Source organism: Acipenser ruthenus, chromosome 50 (assembly GCF_902713425.1).
Source record: "Acipenser ruthenus chromosome 50, fAciRut3.2 maternal haplotype, whole genome shotgun sequence".
Classification (NCBI taxonomy): domain Eukaryota; kingdom Metazoa; phylum Chordata; class Actinopteri; order Acipenseriformes; family Acipenseridae; genus Acipenser; species Acipenser ruthenus.
Genome location: NC_081238.1, coordinates 1325866 through 1352242, shown reverse-complemented (window position 1 = coordinate 1352242; position 26377 = coordinate 1325866). Strand labels below are relative to the sequence as shown.

Genomic DNA, 26377 nt, shown 5'->3' with positions numbered 1-26377 from the left:
TACAATCGCATCATCATCTCGTTGCTCTATCGATAAATTAGCTATTCGTTCATTAAGATCTGATCAGAAGCAGCTGATCAGTGTGACTTGTTTGCTGCGCCCAAGCAATTCCACCACAGCAGGATTAATCTCAGCAAAGGTGGAGCTCATTTATACGTGGATTACTTTCAATCTAGGGGGAATTTTGAAATCCCGGTCTGTCTCAAAGCGTTAATCTGGAGCCATATGGCAACCCTACATGTATATCAAACATCCTATGCAGGATCAATTGTGCAATGCTCTTAATTTTAGCGTCACTTTTCCTAAATCGGGTGGAAGTTCTTCTATACCCACTGTGGTACTAGTTCCATTACAGGTGAAATAATGTCATGGGGTTATATCTGCGTTAACAGTATCTGCATTGATTTTAATATGACGAACTGATTCGAGAAGTTTCACCTCGGTCTGGTTGGAGCACTGCAGACCGACGAAGGGGGCGAATTTTTGGGGTACAGGCTCCCACAAAAACAACGAATCGGCAGGCCGGGAGAGGGGAGGGGAAGGGTTACGCACGGACCGACGCACGGGGAGCCCACCTGACGTCAGACGCCGCGTTGGCTCCTAAAGAAAGTTTTTTTTGTTGTTGTTAGAAAGTTTTGAGATTTTTTTTTCTCTCCTTCGTAAATCTAAAAAATAAGTTATATAAATATACATAAGGCGTGTGTTCCGATCGCTTGCAAAGCGGTGGAAAATGGCGGAAACGAAGATAATATATCACATTGATGAGGAAGAAACGCCTTATCTGGTGAAAATTCCGATCCCAGCCGAGAACATTACTTTACTGGATTTTAAACAAGTTTTAAACAAGCCGAACTACAAGTTTTTTTTCAAGTCCATGGACCAGGATTTTGGGTAAGATGATTGTATTTATTGGGAGCAGTGATGCACGATTAAGCCTGGTTAAAAACGCCGTTGAATTAAGCGAACACTTTTCAAGGGTTTGTTAATGTGTTAAGAAAAAAAAAATTCTTAAAGTTGTGGATTTTGCATGCAGGGTAGACTCGCGTGGACGAGCGTCTCGCTGCAACCCCGCCACGCAAAACTCTCCATTTCCCCCAGAAAAATAAAACCTACATTTAAAAAAAAAAAAAAAACCAATAAACACATTTCAGTACACGGTTTGTTTTATATTGAGATACAAATGTCAGCAGAAATATGTTCTACTTTTGTGTGTTTACAAATATTATGAGATTTTTTTTGTTTTGTTTTTAATAAACTTTAAGTATTGAACGCTTTGGAAGGTGGTACTGTTTTACTGCAGACATGTACGGTGTTTTTCTAAATTTTCCACCGTCCTACCCCTTTGGGAATTAAAAAAATATGTAAAATGCGTCTCTCCTTAAATACAAATGCGTGTAACTGTTTCAAAGACTTGATACATTATTGCACGATGCCGTGTAAATAAATCACGGTTTCCCATCCACACGTTCAGCTTCGAGGTTTAAAAGCTGCGTGTACCAAGGAGGCCGTTGGGGAAAGAGCAAAGATGGAGTATTTTTCCACGTTAAACTTTTTAGTTGGGTCTCTCGGTGTTGTGTTTTTTTTTTTTTTTTACCCCCCTCGCTCGCTTCACTTTCTGAGTCATTGCCAGCCCATTGTGGCCTGGTATTTATTTTCTAATTTAAAACAGGGAAACTGAATAGCGTCTTCGCCCTTCAAGGCTTTTGTTCCTGGGGATTAGGTTTAGGTTCAGGTTCGCCTTTCAAAAAAACCTCTTTCTCTCTGTGTTGTTAAAAAAGAAAAAAAAAAAAAAAGCCTGAAGTTTTTGGGATAACAGCCAGAAGGGCCCGCTGCCGCAGCCCTTTTCCTCGTCAAATAGCTTCCTTTAAAAATGACCTATTGATTTTTATGATTTCCTCAATAGAAATTGAAATAAGGATTTAATTTCGGCTTTGGAGGATGCAGCTGATGTATTGTATCAAGGCGGAGACGGTGCTGTAGTTTTGAATACTTTGTAGACGTGGGCTCTAATTCGACTGAACTTTCTGTGAAGTGGTTTCGGCTGTAGCCTGCAATCCTCTTTTTGCTCCTATTCTGTGAGACGGGGATGGAAATAACTCTCTTTCCATAGCAGTTCGACCCATTCCAGGTTTTACTACGAGCTTGATTAGCGGCATGTTAGTATATATTCCACTTGATTTTAGAATGGGTTACTTTAAAATAAATACACCACCTTTCTGAATTTCCAGGTGTATTTGTAAGAGATATGGTGGGTAGCTCTTGCAGTTTGATGGGCTTTTCATAAATCTATTGCATAAAGAACTAATCGCATTCCCGACAAACGCATTCAGATATGAAACCTGCTGAATAATGTAACGTCAACATATTGAATTACACACCACTTTGTAGTTTTCCATATACTTCAAGAAAAAATGACCAATGGAAAAATGTTCAATGTCTAACATGAAATACTGTACTACTGTTACGGCTTTGGGTAGACTTCTTGCGATATCATTTAGTGGTTTCTTTGGTTACATGATAAATTAAAGATCTATGTTCATATAGTGTGTGTGTTTATTTAAATTATTTTAATGATGTCTCCATCCTTAAATTCTAGGGGATGCGAAACTTTTGCCCAGAGCTGCCCAGCCTCTAACAATTCCTGTAACTAATGTCCACCATTATTGGATCTGAACAGAACCTTTCTGTAGCCTTGTTTGGGTTGAGGACCCATAACCGTCAGACTGTTGGAGAATTCCTAAACATCACGCTTCAAGTAACCTGTTGGGGGGGGGCATTTCTGCTCATTTTAACCCTTCTACTCTCCTTCTGATTAACCTCCCCCTTCAAATACATCTGATATATTTCAATGCGTGATCCCACTCGCAAGGGCACCTTAAATGATAACTGGTTGCGTTGTATTGAACAAAGCCGTTAAACCCCTTTACTGTGTTCGTGGAGAGAGTTTAGGAGGTACTTTGTTGATTGTCTTTCATCTAGGCTGTAAAAATAAATTACAAAAATGTAGTTGAATTGGTTTTGAATTAATTTCGCTTGGCTTGGGGATCGCAGGACACCCAGTGTAGAGTAGTGGCTAGGGCTCTGGACTCTTGACCGGAGGGTCGTGGGTTCAATCCCAGGTGGGGGACACTGCTGCTGTACCCTTGAGCAAGGTACTTTACCTAGATTGCTCCAGTAAAAACCCAACTGTATAAATGGGTAATTGTATGTAAAAATAATGTGATATCTTGTAACAATTGTAAGTCGCCCTGGATAAGGGCATCTGCTAAGAAATTAATAATAATATACACAGCACCCTTTTCTTTACGGTACTATCAGATGAGTTATTGTAAAGAAAGCAGTATTTGGCTGATGTAGTTATTCACCCTCCAGCTGGCTAGACGCAGTGTAACAGTGTTGTGGTGTGCAGAGGCTTTGTGGTCTTTGCCCTGCGACCCACGCTGTGGTTTGTTTCATGGGTGGAAGTTTAGTCTGTCATGGGAAGAGCGTTCTGTAATCAGAAGTGGTTGTGGTTTGTCTGCCTGTGATGTCTTGTTGAATAAAACAACGGTGTCTTCTCCACTTCGAGAGAATCCGATTCAGTTAGCTCTCTCCCTATCCCTTTTGACTTGTCCATTGATATATTTTTTGTATCTCTTGTATGATCTGTGACAATGCTTTGACCTCTTTAAAAGCCCCCTTATTGGAGTTCTAATCCCCGACATGATGAGCCCCCCTGCGAAGGTGGAGTAGTGGTTAGGGCTCTGGACTCTTGACCGGAGGGTCGTGGGTTCAATCCCAGGTGGGGGGACACTGATGCTGTACCCTTGAGCAAGGTACTTTACCTAGATTGCTCCAGTAAAAACCCAACTGTATAAATGGGGAATTGTATGTAAAAATAATGAGATATCTTGTAACAATTGTAAATCGCCCTGGATAAGGGCGTCTGCTAAGAAATAAATAATAATAATAATAATAATAATAATAATAATAATAATAATATATGGAATCAGTTGTATATAGGTATGTCACACCTCATAGATTTCCCCATATATCTGAAACGCCACTCATCCAGTTGTCATGAAACTTGGTATTAAATCATGTACTATAATCAACTGAGTATCAGGTTGTGCCTCTGTCTGTCTGTCACATGAAAAGTTCCAACCCTTCTCCTAAACCAATCAGCAGGGATAATATGTGGCGCCTGTATGTGTCACATTGGCGTTTCACATTGATGCAGCTTAGCCAATAGTGATAAGAACATTCTCAAAGGGTTTATTTTGGGCGGCTGTCTGTACATATGTTTGTCACACTTTGGCATACATCTGAGAACCTCTTAACTAACTGATCAAACATGGGCACATCTCCTGTGTGTCAGTTTGTCTGTACAGATATCTAGAGCTTATCTAATTGGGTTGAAACTCGGTGATGTTATTGAGGGCATCCGAATGCCTGCTGTACATCCCCACAATCTGATCTTCTCAAACACTTCTGCTAAATAATGTTAATGCCTGCGCCAAGTTTGACACATGGATGAGACGTTCTCCATCCATATCAATTTACAGACGTGATGTGGGATGACATGTCCTAGCATCTAGGTGAAAAAACATAGTCACTAAATTTGACAGGGCTTGAAATGGCAACCAGTCCTGGGGTTCAGAGCTCCCCTCAATGAAGTCTGTTATTATTATTAATATTGAAATGATCAGGAGCCAGGAGTTTGCGCAGGGTTACAAACTCACACTAGCCCTGCTGCTGCTGCTGCTGCTGCTGCTGCACCCAGTCCTGGGGTTCAGAACTCCCCTCAATGAAGTCTGTTATTATTATTAATATTGAAATGATCAGGAGCCAGGAATTTGAGCAGGGTTACAAACTCACACTAGCCCTGCTGCTGCTGCTGCTGCTGCTGCACCCAGTCCTGGGGTTCAGAACTCCCATCAGTGAGGTCTGTTATTGAAATGATCAGAAGTTTGATAAATATGTGGTTCCTCCCTTGCAGCTGCTCTCTCAGTAACCCTCCAGGTTTTATCAGTGCTGCTGATCATTTCAACAATCTACCTGAACAGGATTGTGAAAGCCTTGAGAGTCTCAAGCCTTGCTTTTGAGTTTTCTTCCCTGTGTTGTTGTGTGCAGACGGGCTCTGCTTTTGCTGCCATATGGTAAAACAGTCTGTCTGGAATCTCTGCGCCCCAGAAAGGGGGAGTGCAGGAGCTGCTGTGAAAACAGAAAGCCATGTTTAGGAATTCTCTTCCTGTTGGGAATTGACATGCGATGCAGGCTGGTCTCGGAGCTCCCTGCCCTCGCTCCTGTACTGTACGTCAGAGGAGAGCTCGCTGTTGAAAAAGCCATTTTGAATTCACCCCCCCCAAACTACAGACTACTACAGTGGCATGTTTCATAATGATTAATTACCTTCACATTCCATGAGCTCGGATTTAATGAGGCTTAATTCATTTTGAAAGGAGCCTAACCAATACTTTTAAGCACAGAAACCAGGACCAGAGGACAGAGTTGGAGATTAAATGGATTTAGGACAGAGGGGATGTAGACACTTATTCACACAGAGAGCGGTGAGGGGATGGAATGGGTTACCTAGCCATGTTGTTGAGGCAGAATCACTGGGCTCCTTTAAGACCCGACTTGACGGCGTTTTGAGATAAATCAGCTGCTCGGAGCCGCATGAGCACTGACGGGCCTCTCCATCTTAAATTTTTTGAATAGTCAATATTATTGTCTTTCATTTTAATTTAGCACTCCCTCCTGCAACAGTGCTGGTTTTCTGTTCCCACAATACAGTGCACCTCTCATTTCAATCACCAGCATTATTGCCAGATCTGGATGTTTAGAAGGAAAAAATATATTTTTGCTGGCCGACGTTCCTGAGTAAAAAAAAAAATAAAGAAAGAAATTAAATTTCCCTAGGTGCCATGTGTGAAAAAAAATATTCAGACCACCAGGAATCTTTTTGAAAAATATATTGCTGCTATACAGACAAAGCAAAAGACGTGTGTTTCTTGTAGTGTTTATAAAACTGTGAGCAACAGAACCGCTCAAAGGACAGCAAACCCCATTGAACAGCAAGAGAAAAATGAACTGCCTTTGAAATGACAATTGCTTCCTCTATGCTCTTTGTTTGTGGGTTGTGGTTTGTCGTTGGCGTGGAAGCGTGTCTGGGTAAGGAATGTGGTTCGCACATCGCGGTCGTGGCACGCTGGCAGGAGAATGCCCCCCTCTGTGCCAAACTAAAGACAGCACTGGGGATTGCGATCGGCACAGCTACTGCTGGCAGACTGGGACACAGATACCCGCAGTCTGGCACTGGAGATCGCGCAGAGTGGGTTTGAGAAAGAAGAGTCTTTGTCTTGAGCCAAAGGTTTTGTATCACCTGGAATTATGGGATTGAGAGATCATTTTAAAAATATATATATTATATATTTTATTTAACATCATGTAATCAAAGAAACTCCAACATGATATTGCAAATGTCTACTGGAAGCCATAATAGTAGTACAGTAGTATTTCATGTTAGATTTCAATGTTAGCGTTTTGTTAAGTATATGGAAAACTACAAAGCAGTGTGTAATTCAATATGTGTAAAGTACAGCACGCAGGCAATAAAAATGTGCATTATAAATATCATATGGGAGATACTGAAATTGAAGAAGGAATCTATGAAAAAGACCTAGGAGTTTATGTTGACTCAGAAATGTCTTCATCTAGATAATGTGGGGAAGCTATAAAAAAGGCCAACGAGATGTTTGGATATATTGTGAGAAGTGTTGAATTTAAATCAAGGGAAGTAATGTTAAAACTTTAGAATGCATTAGTAAGACCTCACCTAGAATATTGTGTTCAGTTCTGGTCACCTCGTTACAAAAAGGATATTGCTGCTCTAGAAAGAGTGCAAAGAAGAGCAACCAGAATTATCCCGGGTTTAAAAGGCATGTCGTATGCAGACAGGCTAAAAGAATTGAATCTATTCAGTCTTGAACAAAGAAGACTACGCGGCGATCTGATTCATTCAAAATTCTAAAAGGTATAGACAATGTCGACCCAGGGGACTTTTTTGACCTGAAAAAAGAAACAAGGACCAGGGAAATGGAGATTAGATAAAGGGGCATTCAGAACAGAAAATAGGAGGCACTTTTTTACACAGAGAATTGTGAGGGTCTGGAACCAACTCCCCAGTAATGTTGTTGAAGCTGACACCCTGGGATCCTTCAAGAAGCTGCTTGATGAGATTCTGGGATCAATAAGCTACTAACAACCAAACGAGCAAGATGGGCCGAATGGGGCCTCCTCTCGTTTGTAAACTTTCTTATGTTAAGGTAACATTATTCAGCAGGTTTCATTCGACTTTATGAAGCAAAATTAGTTCATTCTATATAGAGGGGGATGGAAAGCGTTTGGCTGTAGGTTAAAATGAAGATTGTTGCGTTTTATACACAGTGATTCATGATTCAGTTTCCGCACTGCTCCCGCACTCTTATGAATGAATCTCTATGTATTTTCCAAAGTGTTGTGAAGGTCGTTTTGGTTGTGAATTTCTTCTTGAGTTCAGTTTGCTGTTCTAGTTATCTTACGAGGTCCCCGGTTCAAATCCCACTGACTCATTGTGTGACCCTGAGCAAGTCACTTCACCTCCTTGTGCTCCGTCTTTCGGGTGAGACGTAATGGTAAGTGACTCTGCAGCTGATGCATAGTTCACACACCTTAGTCTCTGTAAGTCACCTTGGATAAAGGCATCTGCTAAATAAACAAATAATAATAATAATGATGACTGGATACCTGCCCAACAAAACACCTGCTAACGCTGCCGTCTCTTTCCAGAGTTGTGAAGGAAGAGATTTCTGACGACCGCACCAAGCTTCCCTGCTTCAACGGGAGAGTCGTATCCTGGGTGAGAATCTAAACCGTGTCTTGCAATCTGTGCCGTCTCTGAATTCTAGTCAATCCAAGTCCTGTTTTTCATACATTTCAAGTGTTCAGTTTGTATGCCCTTCTGTTTTAATTAATCTGCCAAGATTAGCCGAGAATGAATCCTAGACACGTATCTAGACACTTATCTGATTGTGATGAAACTTTGGTTAACCCATTTTTTTCAGCATTGTATTATCTGGGAGTTCTGGAACTTGTGTGTCACACAAACTTTTTTCCCCATATATCTAGGGAAAAATTTACCCAATTACGATGAGATCTGGACATTAAGTTATCAGAATGTGGGACTAGAATCTGGGAGGTATTTCACTAATTATGTACACATGTATCAAACTCTTGTTGGTACATTTTTTTACAGCCGCACCGAGGGATTTAACTAACATTCCTGTTTTAGTGTGTGATTACAGCACCCGCACACATGGTATCAGTGAAGCTAACTAGCGAGAAGGTAACATGCTCTCAAACTGGAGCATGTGCTGATATGCTTTTGTTTTCTGTTAGTGTGAGTCAGACCTTCTGTGCAAAAGCAATTAGGGAAGCAGTGTGGAGTAGTGCTCAGGGCTCTGGACTCTTGACCGGAGGGTCGTGGGTTCAATCCCAGGTGGGGAACACTGCTGCTGTACCCTTGAGCAAGGTACTTTACCTAGATTGCTCCAGTAAAAACCCAACTGTATAAATGGGGAATTGTATGTAAAAATAATGTGATATCTTGTAACAATTGTAAGTCACCCTGGATAAGGGCGTCTGCTAAGAAATACATTTTTAGTGATTTAGTGGGCTCCTTGTTCGGTTTTAGTTTTGTCCTGTTTTTTGGGTGTCGTTATAAAAGCGTGTTTTTACATTTTTATTTTTCAGTTTAATTGATTTTCTCCTCCCTTCTCTCTCTCTGGATCATGCCATTCACAGTGCCCTAGTGTCACACTAAATGGGGGGCAAACGCTGTCTCCTGCATACCCGAAAGTGAATCGCAACGGAGTCTGTATTAGCGAGGGGCTCCTGTATTGAATCTCTGTTCCTGCCTGCCTCACTCGCTCTGTCTTTTCAGCTGGTTTCCTCGGACAGCCCCTGTGCAGAAGTTGTGGCCCCTCCAGTAGAGATCAGAGCGGATCCCTCTCCGCCCCCTCCCCCGCTGCCGCCCCCCCCTGCGGAGCGTACTGTGGGGATTGGAGACTCCAGACCCCCCTCTTTCCAGTGAGTCAATAGGATTGCATCAGAACCCCAATACAGAGATGGATTGATCATTCAGAGCCATTAAACACTCAATGCAAAACTGAGATGCGTTGAAAGAAATGCGTTCAAGGAGAAACTTAGACAAGACGTCTTTCTCCATATCTTGGAGAAATCTAAATGTAATGTAATCTAAAATCTAGGGCAGCAGTGTGGAGTAGTGGTTAGGGCTCTGGACTCATGGGTTCAATCCCAGGTGGGGGACACTGCTGCTGTACCCTTGAGCAAGGTACTTTACCTAGATTGCTCCAGTAAAAACCCAACTGTATAAATGGGGAATTGTATGTAAAAATAATGTGGTATCTTGCAACAATTGTAAGTCGCCCTGGATAAGGGCGTCTGCTAAGAAATAAATAATATTAATAAATAAATAAATAAATAAATAATAATAATAATAATAATAATAAAAGTAGACCATGCAGGGATAATGTTTAGTTTCAGGCTGATAATTTGGAGCGATTTAGGGAGTTTGTAGGTATAGAGAATTGTGTTCAATAGTGAAGTGATTTGTGATGTATCTTAACCCCAGCAGATCCTCATACCTGCAGTTTATCTACCTGTTTGTCTCTGTACTGTGTATTGCGTGTGACTGGATGGGAGTTTTGCGTTGGATTTCACGCGCGTGTGTTTTTTTTAACAGTCCGAATGTCGCGGGCAGCCAGGAGAATCTCGATGACCAGACGGAAACCGAATCGGTGGTCTCGTCTCGGCGAGAGAGACCACGCAGGAGGGAGAGCCACGAGCAGCACGGTGAGTCAGGCGGTCAAGCGCTCAACCGCGACCTCCAGAACTACTGTGGTCAAGTCCATTTACAGCCAAAAGTTTAGCTTTACCTACAATCTTAGGCTTGAGACATAATTAAAAAATACATACTCTGAACATAATTTAGATCTTTTATTTAGCATGTTATCAAAGAACTACAAAATAGTATTGCAAAAGTCTAACGGAAGCCATAATAGTAGTACAGTATTTCATGTTAGATTTCGAAATGTCACATTTTTCCATTTTTGTCAATTAAGTACATGGAAAAAACCGGGTGTATAATTCAATATGTTAACGTAACATTATTCAGCAGGTTTCATTCGACTTTATGAAATCAGTTCATTCTATAGGGTGATGCAAAACCTTTGCCAGAGCTGTAAGTTGCACACTTTAGGGATATTCGTTTGGCAGGAAGCTGAGTTTCTTCAGGTGCATTGTGGGCTCTGTAGTTTTATCTTGTATACCGGTGCTGGCACAAGTATGGAAAGAAATACATCTCCAGTCTTTGCATGAAACGGTGCTGGATTGTTCAATAAAACTGCAGTGTCGATGTGAGATTGCAACATAAAACCTAAACCACGACAGATGGGTTTTGTAAACATGTATAAGCCTTGCAGAGCAGGATTGCGTGTTTGGAGCTTGGCGTGATAAGTTAACAGCTGGTTTTAGACCCTGGTTAGCATTGATCTCAGACTGCCTTTGTGTGGGGTTTGCAGGGGGTCCTCGGCTGAACGGGCAGAGCAGGTTAGAGCGCCATCTAGCTGGCTATGAGAGTGCGAGCACGGTGATGAGCAGCGAGATCGAGACCACCAGCTTCTGTGACTCCGACGAGGACGACACCATGAGCAGGTGAGGCTGGGGGAGGGGCTAGTGCTTTGGGGGGGTGGTGAGGGAGGGGGTCTAGTGCTTTGGGGGTGTGTTGAGGGAGGGGTCTAGTGCTTTGGGGTGTGGTGAGGGAGAGGTCTAGTTCTTTGGGGGTGTGGAGAGGGAGGGGCTAGTGCTTTGGGGGTGTGGTGAGGGAGGGGCTAGTGCTTTGTGGTGAGGGAGGGGCTAGTGCTTTGGGATGTTAATACCAGGGTTGGGGTCAATTCATGTGTGTGTGTGTGTGTGTGTGTGTGTGTTCCTCCCCTCCTGATCCTATGTAAGACGTTGAAGAGGACTCCCAGTCGACAGGTTTGTGATTTGAATGGAGGTTTCTTGCTCAGCTCTGTCCCTTGGTGCTCCTGTCCAGTCCCTCCTCTGTGTGTCCGCAGGTTCAGCAGCTCCACGGAGCAGAGCAGCGCCTCCAGACTGCTGAAGAGACATCGGCGCCGCAGGAAGCAGAGACCCCCGAGACTGGAGAGGGTAGGAGACACACCCCAACCCTGGGGACCAGACACACCCCCACACACACCCTGCTGCACCCAGACACACCCACACTCAACACAGCTGGTTTCGCTAATCTTGGACCCACTGTTACTTCAATTAGTTTTATCGGAGTCTGTAAAAAAGAATGTTTCATGGTTTTCATATTTTTCTAAAACCTTTCCATCACCACTTTCTGACTTTATTTCATTCTAAGAGGCTTTGTTCTTTTGTTCCACCAATATAAAGTTCTCATTCTTACCTGGCTTGATGCTTGTTTGGAGAATGCTAAATGCCAGCACTGAAGGACCTTCCTCATTCCATTCCATTCCATTCAAACCGCAGAACTTACCATCTTCTCTTCAGTGTGGAGGTGTAGAGTGGGTGGGGAGTTGAAAATTCATGTAATTTGAATGGAATGCACAACACTGTTCAGATTTAAAGAGCAGCAGTGTGGAGTAGTGGTTAGGGCTCTGGACTCTTGACCAGAGGGTCGTGGGTTCAATCCCAGGTGGGGGACACTGCTGCTGTACCCTTGAGCAAGGTACTTTACCTAGATTGCTCCAGTAAAAACCCAACTGTATAAATGGGTAATTGTATGTAAAAATAATGTGTAAAAAATAATAATTGTATGTAAAAGATAATGTGATATCTCGTAACAATTGTAAGTCGCCCTGGATAAGGGTGTCTGCTAATAAATAATAATAATAATAATAGAGAAATGATAACTCAAGGACCGCAGAGCCACTCTGAATGAGTGCCAGTGCAATTGAAACGACGTTGAAATATATTTATGAACTGCGGTGCTTTTAAAGTGGGTGGTGGTGTTGGTTTGCAGGTTTAGATGTTTGTCTGTGTTGATTTGAATCCTCTGTATGCTCCTGGTCTCTCTTTCAGACCTCTTCCTTCAGCAGTGTCACCGATTCCACCATGTCCCTGAACATCATCACAGTCACGCTCAACATGGGTGAGTTACACAGCTATGGGTGAACAAGTCCTCTTCCAAAATAACACACCGTGTGCACTTTTTACAAGTGCTACAGAACCCGCTGCAGTGTTTACCAGTCAAGAAGTCTTTATAGCCTGCAAAACAAGAACGCTGAGGAATTTCTTACAGATTAGGCACGTCCGGTTTTGACAAAACTGCAAGTTTAGTGTCGTATTCAGGGAGTGTATGGAGGCTGTTTGTCTGTTAGACTGTAGAAGGGGTTCTGTGCATTCCTTTTCAATTCACAAGAGCAGTGAAAATAAAAGCCAACCCCTTTGTGTGTGAGAGAGGGCTGGCTTTATTCATCCCAGTCCCATTTCCTAACCAGCTAGCCCCTATCTCCGGTTGCATTACCACATGCTCTTAAATGACTGATCAACCCAAAACACTGGGTCTGTGGAAAGCAGTGATTTCTGCAGACTGGTGCCCCCAGTGGCCACCCCGCTGATACTGCAGGTAAAAACCCCGAACGTTCTTTATGTAATGAAAGCCTTCAAATGCTGGCGAATGGGACTCAAGCTGTATTGAGGCTCAGGCTCCCATACCTTCCCACAGTCACTGGGTTGCAAAGTGAGTCTGTCTGACTTTCTCTATGTAAGTTTTGCATACGTCCAGAGAAGAGTTTGATCACAAATGAAAAAGCGATTGCAGACCTGGGGGTATGTGAAGGCAGCTGTGTCGCACATGGTCCTGCAGTGTTTACAGCTGTGATCAGAAGTTTTGCATCACCCTCTCTATAGAATGAACTCATTTTGCTGCTTAAAGTTGAATGAAACCCGCTGAATAATGTGACGTTAACAAATTGAATTAAGTCCTGGTTTCACATGAGGCTCTGCAGTCTGTGTGTGTGTGTAGCTCCTGGTTTCACATGAGGCTCTGCAGTCTGTGTGTGTGTAGCTCCTGGTTTCACATGAGGCTCTGCAGTCTGTGTGTGTAGCTCCTGGTTTCACATGAGGCTCTGCAGTCTGTGTGTGTGTAGCTCCTGGTTTCACATGAGGCTCTGCAGTCTGTGTGTGTGTAGCTCCTGGTTTCACATGAGGCTCTGCAGTCTGTGTGTGTGTAGCTCCTGGTTTCACATGAGGCTCTGCAGTCTGTGTGTGTGTGTAGCTCCTGGTTTCACATGAGGCTCTGCAGTCTGTGTGTGTGTAGCTCCTGGTTTCACATGAGGCTCTGCAGTCTGTGTGTGTGTGTAGCTCCTGGTTTCACATGAGGCTCTGCAGTCTGTGTGTGTGTAGCTCCTGGTTTCACATGAGGCAGTCTGTATAGTTCATGATTGTTCCTGACTCACTGAGAAGCTGCTTTTTGTTTCGTTCCTCTTCAGAGAAGTACAACTTCCTGGGGATCAGCATCGTGGGGCAGAGCAACGAGCGGGGCGACGGAGGGATCTACATCGGATCCATCATGAAGGGGGGGGCCGTGGCCGCGGACGGGCGGATCGAACCCGGGGACATGCTGCTGCAGGTGAGACCCCCGGGGCTGTACAACACACACACACACACCGTTTTACTGGAATCTCAGGGGTGCTTCTCCAATTGGGATGAAACTTGGTCAGGACATTCTTCAGCACAAGTTACTAAGATTATCAGAGCCTGCTGTTTTATTCAATTACAATTACAATGCTATGTGTTCAATTACAATGCTGTTTTATTCAATTACAATTACAATGCTGTTTTATTCAATTACAATTACAACGCTGTTTTATTCAATTACAACGCTGTTTTATTCAATTACAATTACAACGCTGTTTTATTCAATTACAATTACAATGCTGTTTTATTAAGTTACAATGATGCTGCAAGTGATTGCAACAGAAGTAGCTGCACACACGAACATGTGGACTCTGTTTATTCTACCCAGCAGTGATCACAGATACAAACACACAAACATACTAGAGAATGATTATTCAAACAAACGGTGGGGGGGTGGTCACTGAAAGTGGTTGAAAATCCGAGAACGTTCTCTCAGTGTAAAACACAACCTGGCACTGTGAATGAGTCAGCTTGGATAAGGGGTGGCGTTGAACTGGAATTGATCAATGCTGGTGGTCTACTTCTGGGTTAATCCACACCCAGTGGGTTGTATTTTGATCTTCCTGCCTCACCTTCTCTGGTTCTTTTGACATTGCATATGGAGGTACCTGAAGTCTTTTAGGAAGGATCCCAAATGATTTGCTCTCAACTCCTCATTATTTTGGAAGTTATTGGATTATAATTGGGGGGGGTGCCTGTGATGAGTGAAAGCGAGGGGCATGCTTGAGAGATCAGATCTTTCAAAGCATTCCAGATCTCCTCTTCATATTTGCTGCACACACAGAACTGCTCTTCCACAGTTGTGGGCAAAAGTTTTTGCATTGCCTAAAATTTTAGTATTGAAGACCTAATTTTAAAAAAATCTATGAGATCTTCAATTTATTTAATATCATGTAAAATGTATCCTTGTACTTGGCTTGTCCTTAGACTAACCCAACTCCCCCCCCCCCCAGGTGAACGACATTAATTTTGAGAACATGAGTAACGATGACGCGGTCCGAGTCTTGAGGGAAATCGTCCACAAGCCCGGGTCAGTATCCTGTCTTTGTATTCTTCAGATTAACTCTTACTAAGGTTGTGTTGTTATAAGTGATCTATCAACTCCAGCTGAGAAATAGCTTCTGTTATAAGAAGAGATTGCATCCATAGCTATTAAACACTCCACAGTGTAGAATAAGTAATATTAAAATTCAATGCTGAATGTTTCAACCTAAAAGTCTTTCTCCAATGTCTTCAAATGAAGACGTTGAAAAAGACTTTATTTGGCAGACGCCTTTATCCCAGGCGACTCACACAGGTGTTCCAGGGCAGCACAGGGTTACAATGCAAGCTTCATATTTAAATACAGGTGTAGTTTACAATCAGTGCAAATAATAATACTACTAGAATACAATATGAACTAGGATGCAACAAGTTAAGACCAGTTATATCTACAATGACAAGGCAGAAACATTTGCTCCTGCCACACAAGATTACAAAATCCATAGCAGAAAAACGTTTCGCGTGAGGGTTTGTGAATTGCGGATCACTTTCAGTTCGTTCTAATCTTACTGGAAAACGAGAGCGTTTTTAATAACGCTGGATTGAAAACCATATAGTACAACTAGGCTACTGTCTGAAATCCTCAGATTTATGGTGGTGAAGAACATTAAGCTGAATAGATAAACGCCATTACATTGTAAGTCGTATAATGACTTGTGAGCCACCTTGGTTTTTGATTTCTAGTGTAGGTTCGGTAGGTTTTAACCCTGTTTCTCTTTTTCAGGCCAATCATCCTAACAGTGGCCAAGTGCTGGGACCCGTCTCCCCAGGGCTACTTCACCCTGCCCCGGAGTAAGAGCTGCTCCTTCTTAAACACACGCTGTGCGGGGGAGCTAGGAGGCACAGCCTGGTCCCCTAGCCTCTCAGTCCTGCCTTTCAGCTTCCTCTGCAGGCTTGGGTTCCAATCCGGGGAGGGTCAGGGGGTACAGCCTCCAGCTGTGGCTAAAAGTTTTGCATCACGCTATAGAGTGAACTCATTTGCTTCATAAAGTCGAATGAAACCTGCAGATTTTTTTAATCTTAAGTTATTTTATTTAATTACACACCGCTTTGTAGTTTTTCCCGTATGCTTAACGAAAAAAAAACTGACAAATTTGAAAAATGTGACCATTTCAATCATACATGAAATACTACTGGACTACTGTTGTGGCTTCCGGTAGACTTTCTTGCGGTATCAATCTGTGGTTTCTTTGATTACATGATGCTAAATGAAAGATCGAAATTATGTTCATATATTTATTTTTAAGTTGTCTCAATCCTTAAATTCTAGGTGATGCAAAACTTTTGCTGTTGCTGATGTTCCCTAGCCTGCCCTTCCTGTTTTAATTCTGGACGCCTGGGTTCCAGTCTGAGGGGCTGGGTGGCACAGACAGACAGCGGGCTAATTCCCTACCCTGTTATTCCTGCCTTTCACCTCTAGAGGGCAGGGTTTCAGTTTGCTCAGGTTACAATTGAGTTTGGTCAGTGGTCTTAGCCCCCATACAGGCAGGCAGTGGACATCAGTATAATCCACATCACAACACAAACACCAGCACACAGTTCAGCACAATTAGGGAAGGAGACACTTCTTAACACAGAGTGATGAGAGGATGGAATGGGTTACCTAGCTGTGTTGTTGAGGCAGAATCTCTGGGATCCTTTAAGACCCAAAATGACAGTTTTTAGATCAATCAGCTACTAGGAACCGGATTCTAGCCAGTGCCGTTGGCCCTTATCTTTTAGTTAGCGCTGCATTCACAGAACATGATCTCTGCGTGTTGCACCCTGTTAACCTCCCTGTCCTCTCCCTCACAGACGAGCCGATCCGCCCCATCGACCCGGCTGCCTGGGTGTCTCATTCAGTGGCTCTGACCGGAGCTTACCCTCCCTACCCTGGGAGCTCCTCCCTCAGCACCATCACCTCCAGCAGCTCCATGACAGAGACTGAACGTGAGTCTGTGTGTCCCTCTCTGTCTGTGTCTCGCTCTCTCTCTCTCTCTCTCTCTCTCTCTCTCTCTCTCTCTCTCTGTCTGTGTGCCTCTCTTGTCTGTCTCTGTGTGTGTGCCTCTCTCTCTTTGTCTGTCTCTGTCTGTGTGTGCCCCCCCCTCTCTCTCCCTCTCTCTCTCTCTCTCTCTCTCTCTCTCTCTCTGTGTCTATCTGTGTGCGTGCGTCTGTCTCTCTGTCCCTCTGTGTGTGTGTGTGTGTGTGTGTCTCTCTCTTTCTCTGTCTGTCTGTGTGTGCGTCTGTCTGACTGTCTGTGTCCGTCTGTGTGTGTGTCCTCTCTCTCTGTCTGTCTGTGTGTGTGCGCCTGTCTCTCTCTGTGTGTGTCTGTCTGTCTCTGTCTGTCTGTGTGAGTGTGTCTCTCTCTCTCTCTCTCTCTCTCTCTATCTCTCTGTCTGTGTGCCTCTCTTGTCTGTCTCTGTGTGTGTGCCTCTCTCTCTTTGTCTGTCTCTGTCTGTGTGTGCCCCTCCCTCTCTCTCTCTCTCTCTCTCTCTCTCTCTCTCTCTCTCTCTCTCTGTGTCTATCTGTGTGCGTGCGTCTGTCCCTCTGTGTGTGTGTGTGTGTGTCTCTCTCTTTCTCTGTCTGTCTGTGTGTGCGTCTGTCTGACTGTCTGTGTCCGTCTGTGTGTGTGTCCTCTCTCTCTGTCTGTCTGTCTGTGTGTGTGCGCCGTTCTCTCTCTGTGTCCCTCTGTGTGTGTCTGTCTGTCTCTGTCTGTCTGTGTGAGTCTCTCTCTCTCTCTCTCTCTCTCTCTCTCTCTCTCTCTCTCTCTCTCTCGTTCTCTCTCTCTGTCTCTCTCTGTGCCGTGTTCCCTATTTCTAAACGAGATGAATGCAGCTAGGATAGCCTCAGTGTGTTCAGACACTAGCCCTGCTCTGTGAGGTTTTGTCCCAATTCTCCGGGCTCTCCCTGTGGCTTTTGTCCTGAAATTCACCTGCAGTTTGGCTGAACTATCGCCTCATACAACGTTGCGTTTTACTAAGAGACTGTTCTTAGTCCTACTCGCTCGCAGTTACCGCATCACCAAATTGTTACAGCCTTTTTACATCTGTAAACGCCACATTGTTCACGACACATAGAAATACAATTCATGACACCAACCGATGCGTACTGTACTCTGCTTTATTCTCAATAATCTTTTTAAATAGAATTGTTTATTAACTCAAAGTATAGCATAGATAGAGAACTTCATATGACACACATGTTACTGTATAACAAACAGCTTATGAACATTTTAAATTTGCTCATACACTATAGGTATTTACTGTAGTATTTTTAACTTGAAGGCTTTAAAGCAGGAATGGAAAATAAGACTCCCATTGCACAGCAGTGTGATCCATTCCTATGAGTTTAATAAGACACACCTGAACTTGTTACCTATGTGGCTAATCAAGCAAGTATTGAAACCTGGACTGGGTGAAGCTGCTGTGCGATAGGGAGTTTTATTTCCATCTCTGATAGAATCGGTGGGGTGTACAAAACGAAATCTTTCTCACCCACGTATCATTCATTTTATTTGGCTTGCAGTTATTTTTTCTGTCTCATCACATCTTGGACTGTTTTAAACAGTTTGATTTCAGCAAGGTTCACCTCTGCTAAAGACCATGACAAGACACTTCTAGTTAGTTTCACACGAGGGCTTTTTGCATCATCAGAGTGAGACTAAACGGAAGATTTTGAGTTCAGAGGTTGAGTTCAGTGCTGACTCTTGCATTGTGACGGGCTGGTTGGGTTCGGTGCTGACTCTTGCATTGTGGCGGGCTGGTTGAGTTCAGTGTTGACTCTTGCATTGTGACGGGCTGGTTGAGTTCAGTGCTGACTCTTGCATTGTGACGGGCTGGTTGGGTTCAGTGCTGACTCTTGCATTGTGACGGGCTGGTTGGGTTCAGTGCTGACTCTTGCATTGTGTCGGGCTGGTTGAGTTCAGTGTTGACTCTTGCATTGTGACGGGCTGGTTGAGTTCAGTGCTGACTCTTGCATTGTGACGGGCTGGTTGGGTTCAGTGCTGACTCTTGCATTGTGACGGGCTGGTTGGGTTCAGTGCTGACTCTTGCATTGTGACGGGCTGGTTGAGTTCAGTGCTGACTCTTGCATTGTGACGGGCTGGTTGGGTTCAGTGCTGACTCTTGCATTGTGACGGGCTGGTTGGGTTCAGTGCTGACTCTTGCATTGTGACGGGCTGGTTGGGTTCAGTGCTGACTCTTGCATTGTGACGGGCTGGTTGAGTTCAGTGCTGACTCTTGCATTGTGACGGGCTGGTTGGGTTCGGTGCTGACTCTTGCATTGTGACGGGCTGGTTGAGTTCAGTGCTGACTCTTGCATTGTGACGGGCTGGTTGAGTTCAGTGTTGACTCTTGCATTGTGACGGGCTGGTTGAGTTCGGTGTTGACTCTTGCATTGTGACGGGCTGGTTGGGTTCAGTGCTGACTCTTGCATTGTGACGGGCTGGTTGAGTTCGGTGCTGACTCTTGCATTGTGACGGGCTGGTTGAGTTCGGTGCTGACTCTTGCATTGTGACGGGCTGGTTGAGTTCGGTGCTGACTCTTGCATTGTGACGGGCTGGTTGAGTTCGGTGCTGACTCTTGCATTGTGACGGGCTGGTTGAGTTCGGTGCTGACTCTTGCATTGTGACGGGCTGGTTGAGTTCGGTGCTGACTCTTGCATTGTGACGGGCTGGTTGAGTTCAGTGTTGACTCTTGCATTGTGTCGGGCTGGTTGAGTTCAGTGCTGTTGTGAATGAGATGCAATGAGTCGGATGCTTGTTTCTCATTACAGGGAGCTTGCACAGGGGATGAAAGTGAAGGTTGAACTCTCTTGCCGTTAGTCTTACACTGATGATATTAAAAACACCTGTGAGGAACTAACTACAGCTTTGGCCAAAAGTTTTGCATCTCCCAGAATTTTAGGATTGAGACTACAAAATTATATTGCAAGTGTCTACCAGAAGTATTTCATGTTAGATTTTGAAATGTCACCTTTTTCCATTTGCCAGTGTCCCAGTATGTGGAAAACTACAAAGCAGTGTGCAATTCAATATGTTTAACATTATTCAGCAGGTTTCATTCGACTTTATGAAGCAGAATGAGTTCATTCTATAGGGGGATGATCTTTAGCAGATATTCGAAATTAGAAATGAGTTTCAAGGAGGAAATGAAAAACAAGAATTGGAAAAATGAGAATTCCCTTTGTACCCCCAACTGATTCTCCGTTTTATTTAATACAGGCCTCTCGGAATACAAACTAGGGTGTCCGGCTGTAACAAAATGTAAGTGACAGTTTTTTTTAAATTCTGTTTATCCCTGGTCTGTGTAACGTTGGAACAATCGACCATCGTGATGTCACTGACTATCTGTATCGTACTGAAAAAGTATCAAGCCGATGGCTTCTGACAATCTTATATTTGCTTTTACACTTATAGATATCCGTATTCTCGTTTACTGTAATTCCTCTCACGTGAAATGATCCATTTACTGACTACTTGCTTAATGGAATTTACTCTTCTTATAAGCAAATATTTTACTGTAAATTTAACTGCTGTTGGTCGATCGCTCTCAAATGTAATTATTTACTGTACTTTATTTAAATTTCCTGCTGCCTTTATTGTGTTTCATATCTGCTCTCATCTGTAATGTGATTTTTGTAATGTGATATTTTGTACTGTGATAGGTTGTAAGTCGCCCTGGATAAGGGCATCTGCTAATCATAATCATCATCATAATCATCATCATATTCATCATCATAATCATAATAATAATCATAATAATAAGAATAAGGTGTTTGAGAAACAGAAATGGATTATTTTACTCCAGTCTACTTAGTGATTCGTAGCTATTAAAATAATTCTATTATTCTTGCAGGTAGAGGTCTTCCATTCGTTAGGCAGGTTGTCCACTTTTGAACGTTACAGTAATCTTTAAAACATCTAGCACTGCACTTACAGAAATCTGTTTGCTAGCTTTGTTAGTGCTGCACTTTCCAGGTCGCCTGGAGGGTCAAAGTGTCCCCATGGCTTTCTGTGGAAATCCCTGTGCGTGCGTGCGTGTCACGTATCTCTGTGATGTCATCCGCAGGTTTTGACGACTTCAACCTCTCTCTCCACTCGGACATGGCCTCCGTTGCCAAGGCGATGGCCTCCCCAGAGTCTGGGTTGGAGGTTCGAGACAGGATGTGGCTGAAGATCACCATTCCAAACGCTTTCCTGGGTACGGCTGTCCTCTCGTCCCGCGGGGTGCATATCCCTGGGGGCTCGATTTTTACACGCGACCGTTCTTCCATCCACAGCCTCCTTTTTAGCATTTTGAAGCTAGAAGGGAACTCATTTTAACCTGTGCTGCAGCAAATGACTGTTGTGGTACCATTTTAAAGGGGCATTTGCTGGCTAGAACAAAGATGAATTAAGACAGACTTAACAACAGCCTTCCAAATCTCAAAATGAGTTGATATACTTTAAGCGCTGCACAGAAACCAGGACCAGAGGACGCTGTGGGGAATTCACTGATGTGCCAGATAGCCTCCCCTTCAAGGAAGGAAAGTACACACTGGGGCTAATCAAGCTCGTAGCAGTAAAACCTGGAATGGGTGAAACTGCTTTGAAACTGAGTCTTCTTTCCAGCCCTGCTCGTGTTCGTAACTCTCTAACTCTTTCTAGTTCTAACCCTGCCTCTCCTGTCTCTCTTTAGGTGCTGGTGTAGTGCAGTGGCTGCATCATTAGTGCTATCCACCCCAGTCGTGTCATGGGTCTCCTCTCTCTCTCTCTCTCTCTCTCTCTCTCGGCTCTGACGTGGTCAAGTGGCTGGTGGCTGTATCACCACGTGGATGGCTCTCTCTCTCTCTGTAGCTCTAACCCCTCTCTCTCTCTCTCTCTCTCTCTCTCTCTCTCTCTCTCTCTCTCTCTCTCTCTCTCTCTCTCTCTCTCTGTAGGCTCTGACGTGGTCGAGTGGCTGTATCACCACGTGGATGGTTTCCAGGACCGTCGGGAGTCGCGCAAGTACGCCAGCAACCTCCTGAAGGCCGGCTTCATCCGGCACACCGTCAACAAGATCACCTTCTCTGAGCAGTGCTACTACATCTTCGGAGATTTCAGCGACTGTGAGAACTGTACGTCCCATCCCCATCCCCTTCCCCCCGGTCCATTGGGCTGTGCCCCCCCCCCCCTCCTCCCTGGTCCATTGGGCTGGGCTCCCCCCCCCTGGTCCATTGGGCTGTGCCTCCCTGTGGTCCATTGGGCTGTCCCCTGTCTCCCCCCCCCCCCCCCCCCCCCCCCCGGTCCATTGGGCTGTGCCCCCCCCCCCCCTCCCCCTGGTCCATTGGGCTGTCCCAGCTCTCTAGAAGTTCTAGATGTCATATAATAGGTGTGATTTAATGAACACTTAATCGTACTCCCTTGCTAGTATAAGAAACGCATCCAGATTTCTTGTTACACTTTTTAGCCTTACAAGCCTCCTTCCCATTCGACCCTGTCGTGTGTCAAAAGTAAGTCCCTCCTCCTAAATCGAATTCGCCCCCCTTAGAGTTGCAGAGCCCCCTGATCGTCGTGCTGTGTTTTTAATTGTGTTGCATGAATCACATGAGCGATGCGTTTCGCTACGGACCTGCCAGGAGAAATCCTTTCTATCCTGAAGGATCACAGTGTATCCAAACCCCTATTCATCTGCGGTAACACACTTCACTGGGATAGTTCTCAAGTCCAGGATTGTGTGCAGGGTTAGTTGCATGCCTTGCTCGGTGCAGATCGGAGGTTCAGTCTGTTTGCTAACCCTGTTTCTCCCCTCCTTGCAGACATGGCCAACCTGTCTCTGAATGATAACGACGGCTCCAGTGGTGCTTCTGACCAGGACACGCTGGCCCCCCTGCCCCTCCCCGGAGCCACCCCGTGGCCCATGATGCACACCTTCCCCTACCAGTACCCCCACCCCTACTCCAGCCAGCCCCCTCCCTACCACGAGCTCGCCAGCTACAGCTATGGACCAGGCAGCACTGGGAGCCAGCACAGCGAAGGTAAGAGGATAACAGAGCCACTGTCCCCTTTAATCTCTTCAGAACTCCTGTCGTTTCACTCGCTCCCCTCCTGTGCCACTGAGGTCATGGCAGGTTCCATAAACCTTCATCAGTGTTATTGAAACTAGAAGAGACTGAGTCAAGCAGACCAGCGTTTGGTCTCCAGTGCCTTCATCAGTGTTATTGAAACTAGAAGAGACTGAGTAAAGCAGACCAGCGTTTGGGCTCTAGTGCCTTCATCAGTGTTATTGAAACTAGAAGTGTTTTGAGAGCAGGTCATTAGTTTGTGCGATTTGTTAACATGCTCTCTCTCTCGTTCTCTCTCTCTCTCTCTCGTTCTCTCTCTCTCGTTCTCTCGTTCTCTGTCTCTCTTGTTCTCTGTCTGTGTCTCGTTCTCTATCTCATTCTCTCTCTCGTTCTCTGTCTGCCTGTCTGTCTGTCTCTCTCTCTCGTTCTCTCCCTCTCGTTCTCTCGTGTTCTCTCGCTCTCGCTCTCGCTCCCTCTCCCTCTCTCTCTCTCTCCTCTCTCTCTCTCTCTCTCTCTCTCTCTCCCCTCACAGGAAGTCGCAGCAGTGGCTCGACGCGCAGCGAGGGGGAGCGGAGGCGCGGGGGGAAGGGCAGCGGGCGGGACGAGAAGTCTGGAGGCGGGGCCGGGGCCGACTCGCGCTCCGGCAGCGGGAGCGAATCAGAATACTCGACTCGGAGCAGCCTGCGGAGAGACCACGCCTCCGTGGCAGGAAGCGAACACTCCCACCACTCCCACCACACTCAGCGTTCCCACCTCTCCCAGCACTCCCAGCGTTCCCACCTCTCCTACGGGCCTCCGGGGATCCCTCTGTCCTACAACCCCATGATGGTCATGATGCTGCCCCAGCCTCACCCCCCTCCGCATCCCCACCCCGGCATGCTGCCCCCAGCTTCAGGAGGTCCTCCGGGGGCTCCCCCTGTCCGGGACCTGGCCTCTGTCCCTCCAGAGCTCACAGCCAGCCGGCAGTCCTTCCACTTAGCCATGGGCAACCCCAGCGAGTTCTTCGTGGATGTCATGTGAGCAGGGGGCTGATCAGCACGGCTACCGATTTTGAACTTTCTTAAAGAGTACGAAAAATATATCCAAGTGGCGTTAATTATTTTTACGTGGTTACGTCCGTAATTATTGAACGTTGAAAATTCAATGACAAACCACTAGAAGACATCGAGACTCCCGTTTGTCGTTGAATTTATGAAGTTTTGAGTGTTAGACTGTAATGCACAAGGGTTTCAGGCTAATGCCGGCAAACGTTTTCAGAAAACCTACGATGAAGGCGTTAGCCAAAACCGTTCTACCTTTTTTAGATGAGTAGATTCGTTGTAAAATGACAGGAAAATATGTTGTCGTTCTAGTTACTGCCAAAATAAATTTAGCCCCGCGATACAAGATAGATTTAAATGGTTTTTGTATCAAATAGAACTACTTTTAAAAAAAATTTGAAAAAAAATAAAAATCATGCTTCCAGTTGCACTGAAAATTTCTTAGTTTGGTGTTTGTTTGTTTTTTTTCTTCTTTAGTTCACTAACTTGTAAAATAATGAATCTGAAGTTTTACATTAAATAAAGTTCTAAAATATAGCTGTTCAGTTCTAGAATAGCAAGTCACTTTGATAGGTGTGTTTTAGGTGCTTTTGACTAAGAGTTCAGGAGCCACTTTTCTTATCAGCCTGACACATGTAATATAGGTTAGATCGGCCAGTGCAATGCAGATTTCAAGCTAGCTATAACATTTTAGAATTGAAATCTGCAACTGTTTAAGAGCTGAAAACAATTAAAAAGGTCTAATTAAGCAAATGATCCGTTCAATTTTAAGGGTCTAGTTAAGTAACCAGTGATCTAGCACACTGCGAATTTATCACCAGCAAAACAAAAGGAAGTTGATCCAAAGGGGCAGACCACTAGATGGCGCTGTCCCTTACTTCTGTAAAGACTCCCGACTTATCTAGCCTGTTTTACTTACATCTATGACAGACAACTAGGACTGAAGAGCAGCTCCTGAACTCAGTCAAAGCACCCTGACACGCAAAAAATGTAATACGAACCACACGGTTTACTGAAGTACATAAAAAAATATACAGTGTAACAACAAAAACAGTCCCGTCCTGCAACAAACGCTGTCATTTCAGAAAGCACTGGTTCCTGTTCATTTCAGTAGTAGAAAAATTCTACATTATCAAACGTTACCAAAAAACGAAATGATGTTTTGAAATATGTTAATGATGTGGTTACGAGTAGCCGAATTATTGTACCACCATGAAATGGGGGCGCCATCTGCACGATCTGAAGCGTGTTCCCAGAACAGTAACCCTTTGTGAAATTTCCCTGTAAAATACCTCTGGAATTGTAACACACACATTGCATTGTGGTTGTCTGTAAGTGTTTTTTTTTTTTTCTAGGTAGGGACATCTACTACAGATATTAATAATATGAGACTCTGAGGTACTCTATTGCCTGACGTTCGTGCCACATCATGAAGGGAGGGGAATTTAATGTATTAATAATAATTTTGAAGCCGAGACTGACAATTGTCAGTGCGATCCGTCAGTTTTAACCAAACATTAAGGTGCTAATGAAGATTTTTGTCTAAGTACTGCCATGTTTGTATGTTTTTTTTAATAAATTTGTACTGGGCCCAAATACCTTGTTTATTAATTTATTTTTTTTGTGTGTGTGTGTTAATTTTTAAAATGTCATCCTTAACTATTAGACAGTTAAAAGAAATACTGGAAGAAATGTAATTGTTCATCCTTTCAACTAGAACTCTTTCTCAACGTCCTCAAACGCGAGTTTAGTTTCTTTTAGTGTTAGGGAGCGCATTTTGAAGACATTGAAAAATACTTTGTCAATGATTGATTGTCCTTTTTTGAGTTTTGTTTCTTAGTATTTAAAATGGATTAAATATAATTTATAATTTGCACTATTTTTAATATATTTATTTTTGGGGGGGAAACACATTTTAGTTTCGGTCTGCAACCAGGACTGACTTGAAACCGATTTGAAATCCACCCCGCTTGTTTCCATTAGCAGCAGATGAGATCCATTTCACTGAGGCTGGGTGTGGATCCCATGCTTTCCAATGGGCTGTTATACCCGACAGGAGCAAGTCACTGTTTTAACCTCTGCAGGGGCTCTGGAACTGAGGTCCGAGAGGCTCGCATCCTTCTATAATGAGCTCAGTGGTATGGGGTACTGGTTGTGTTCTGCACATACTTAGATTTGACTGCGATGTCGTTATCCAGTAGGATTCTGGGAAGGAGAAGCACAGGGCTCTTACACCAGCTCACTGGGCCTCACTGGGGACTGGAGAGAGCGAGAGACTGGGTATATTTAACCAAGGGATCAGAATTCAGGGGAGGTGAAGACAGTTTGAATGAGACTTCCCCTTTAAGGCCAGTAGGAATGTTTAATATTGCATTTCACGTCCTTCTTGGCATATTGTGTCATTTATTTATCCAGATCTAGAAAAATTATAAGTGTGACATAGACAGGCAGACACCCCTCATACTCCAGAATCTGATACTCAAGAGTGTCTGATAAATAATCTTAATACCAAGTTACATGATGATTGG

At 44.2% G+C, this 26377-nt stretch overlaps 1 protein-coding gene across 2 annotated transcripts; it reads left to right on the top strand.

Moving 5' to 3' along the window:
* Positions 1–25445, top strand: LOC117404623 (segment polarity protein dishevelled homolog DVL-2). Of its 2 annotated transcripts, XM_059015335.1 has the most exons (16): positions 196–891; positions 7810–7879; positions 8963–9108; positions 9785–9894; positions 10623–10755; positions 11160–11250; positions 12148–12217; positions 13560–13699; positions 14721–14797; positions 15533–15600; positions 16603–16737; positions 20009–20050; positions 20856–20987; positions 21706–21882; positions 22564–22782; positions 23342–25445. In XM_059015335.1, the coding sequence occupies exons 1-16, from the start codon at positions 731–733 to the stop codon at positions 23827–23829; spliced, it is 2259 nt and encodes a 752-aa protein (XP_058871318.1). In that variant the 5' UTR covers positions 196–730; the 3' UTR covers positions 23830–25445. The 2 variants fall into 2 exon arrangements, with proteins under 2 accessions (XP_058871319.1, XP_058871318.1); XM_059015336.1 differs by lacking the exon at positions 20009–20050 and having other exon boundaries at positions 1–891.
* The last annotated feature ends 932 nt before the right edge of the window (positions 25446–26377 follow it).